Consider the following 2,589-nt stretch of genomic DNA (forward strand, 5'->3'; position numbering starts at 1 on the left):
TATCAGCCGTGAAGTTGACCGGATTATTGGAGCGGAACTGTTTTATACCCTTATCGAACCGCATCAGTTCATTCTTGCTAATGAATTTCCACTGTTGCAGAAAATTCTTCTGGGCTACGTAGTTTCAGGCAATCACGTGTCACGTTGCCATGGAACAAGATTTGAAAATTCAATTGGAGCGGTTGTGGGAGATCGAAAATTTCGACATCGGAAAATCGCCAACTCAGGAAGAGCAAGAAGTCGTGATACAGTGTCCAGAGACAAGGATGGACCTTACATCGTTCGGCTGCCATTACGAGAAGCTATGATATCACTATTAGAGGACTCTTACACACTAGCATTGCTGTGGTTCCTGATGATGGAGCAACGTTTTGCGGGAAATGTGCGTCTACGCGAATGCTATACACAGTTCATGGAAGATTACGAACAGTTAGGACATATCGAGGAATGTCCACGTATTATAGGTCCGCAGTTTTTTCTCCCCCACCATGCCATTCTTCATCCCGAGAGTAGCACGATAAAAATTCGCGTCGTCTTTGATGGTAGCAGTAAGGGAGCCAGCAAGCTTTCGTTGAATGATATTCTCCACAGTGGGCATACAGTGCAACCTCCTCTGCTGACTACTGTGATCAATTTTCAGATGCCTCTATTTGTAATCACGACAGACGCAGAAAAAATGTTCAGTCAGGTCTGGGTGCATCAAGAAGACCGCAAGTTCCAACAAATTATTAGGCGAATAGATCCGTCGGGACTACTGAAGTGTTATCAACTGAAAACCTAATGGTCTATCTAGTTCACCCTATCATGCTGCCAGGGTCTTAAATCAGCTTGCGAAAGACGAGAGTCAAAATTTTTCTCTGGCTGCACAAATTGTTCCGAAGCGTATTTGAAGAAGTATTGAAAACCCTGGGCCTTTTTTGGCGCCCTTTGTCGGACCAACTGACCTTCAAAATTCCTGTGTTGGCGACGAAGGACACCGTAACCAAACGTTTGGTGGTATCGGAAATGTTATCGCTTTGTGATCCACTCGGATTAGTCTAACCAGTTGTAGTTAGCGCAAAAATATTCATTCAACATCTCTGGGTGAAAAAGATTGGCTGGGATAAAGAGGTTTCAGAGGAAGATCGGTTTTGGTGGTTAGGATTCCGCCAAGAATTAATACAGCTGCTACAACTAAAGATTCCTCGACGCATCGTTGGAAACTTTACCCGCTAGTATACACTACACTGTTTCTGCGACGTCTCCACGAAAAGGTACGGTTGCTGTATCTATGTTATGTTGACCAGACATCGAGGGACAGCCGATAACGCGACTACTCCTTTCGCAATCGCGAGTCGTAGCTGTACGACCATAGACAATTCCTCGTCTAGAGCTTTGTACTGCTTTATTGGGAAGTCAGTTGATGGAAAAGGTTCGAACTACTACAGACTTCACTGGAACTGCAACGATTTGGACTGACTCGACCATTGTACTCCATTGGATTCGCTCCCCTACAAGTTGGAAGATGTTCATCTCTAATCGGTTCGCTGGAGTACAACTCACCAAAGCATGCGAATGGAGACATGTACCAACTCTCCAAAACCCAGCCGATCGAGTGTCTCGTGGGATTCGTCCTAGCCAGATTTTGAATGATAAATTATGGTGGCATGCTGCTACCTTTCTTTCGAATATGGTCGAACCCTGGCCAAATATTTTACCATGTCTATCTGCACCAACACAGAGAACATTAAATGCTGAACGACGGAAAATGGTCGTAGTAACAACAGTCACGCTCGAAGATGGTGTTCGGGCCGTTTAAACGCACAGTGGCACGACGAGTGACAAAACCTCAAAAATCAATGTCTTGTAATTCTTTTGTGGATATTTATTTTATTTTTCTCTTAGTTTGAATAAAGATATCTCAAAATTTTACTATAATCGGATGAAAAATTAATTTTTAACATGTCGTTGAAGCAAGTGATGTCGAGGATTTCTGTTCAATTCAATTCATTAGAATTTTTAGTACCTTAGAGTTTCAAATGGCGATATCTCAAAAACTACACAGCCGATTGGAGCAATATTAAGTTCATTGAAAAGAAGAATGAATATGGTAAACTATAGACGAGAGATTTTTGTACAAAACTGATTTACGTTTGTTCTGCATCAAAAAAATCCAATTAAAAAGTTTTATGTCATATCAGTAATTTATCTTTATAAGTCTTCCAATTTTTGAGATGGTCTCCCATGGGTCACTTATCATGAGTCTGACTCAAAATTTATTGTAGTTTCAAGATATATAGGGCTCATCTTGTGCATTTTTGCGCCGAAGTTGGTATATCTATGTTTTTGAAAATACCCATATGGAGACTCCCTGTAGTTCATAAATCTCCTTATAAATTAATTGCCTAAACAACATCATACCTACCTATAATTTAGTGATTTTTACTAATTTTGTCAACCATTTCTGCTACCCGATGAGATTGGCTACTATGATGAATGTTTATATTAACCCTTTAACGACCAACGCATTCAAATGGGTTGATATAAAATTAGTCGAAAAAATGAAATATGGAATATCAAAACTGATAGCAGAAATGGATTCAGCGACCC

At 40.7% G+C, this 2,589-nt stretch overlaps 1 protein-coding gene across 1 annotated transcript; it reads left to right on the forward strand.

Annotated features, from left to right (window-relative positions):
- The first annotated feature begins 304 nt into the window (after nucleotides 1–304).
- On the forward strand, nucleotides 305–781 carry LOC131679315 (uncharacterized). The gene has a single exon (XM_058960023.1). It carries the CDS (start codon nucleotides 305–307, stop codon nucleotides 779–781), a length of 477 nt encoding a protein of 158 aa, XP_058816006.1.
- The last annotated feature ends 1,808 nt before the right edge of the window (nucleotides 782–2,589 follow it).

The sequence above is a fragment of the Topomyia yanbarensis genome, chromosome 2 (genome assembly GCF_030247195.1).
Source record: "Topomyia yanbarensis strain Yona2022 chromosome 2, ASM3024719v1, whole genome shotgun sequence".
Taxonomy (NCBI): Eukaryota; Metazoa; Arthropoda; class Insecta; order Diptera; family Culicidae; genus Topomyia; species Topomyia yanbarensis.

Excerpts from the sequence above, each read along its gene's own strand:
- LOC131679315 (XM_058960023.1), top strand. The coding sequence starts at position 305 with ATGATATCACTATTAGAGGACTCTTACACACTAGCATTGCTGTGGTTC.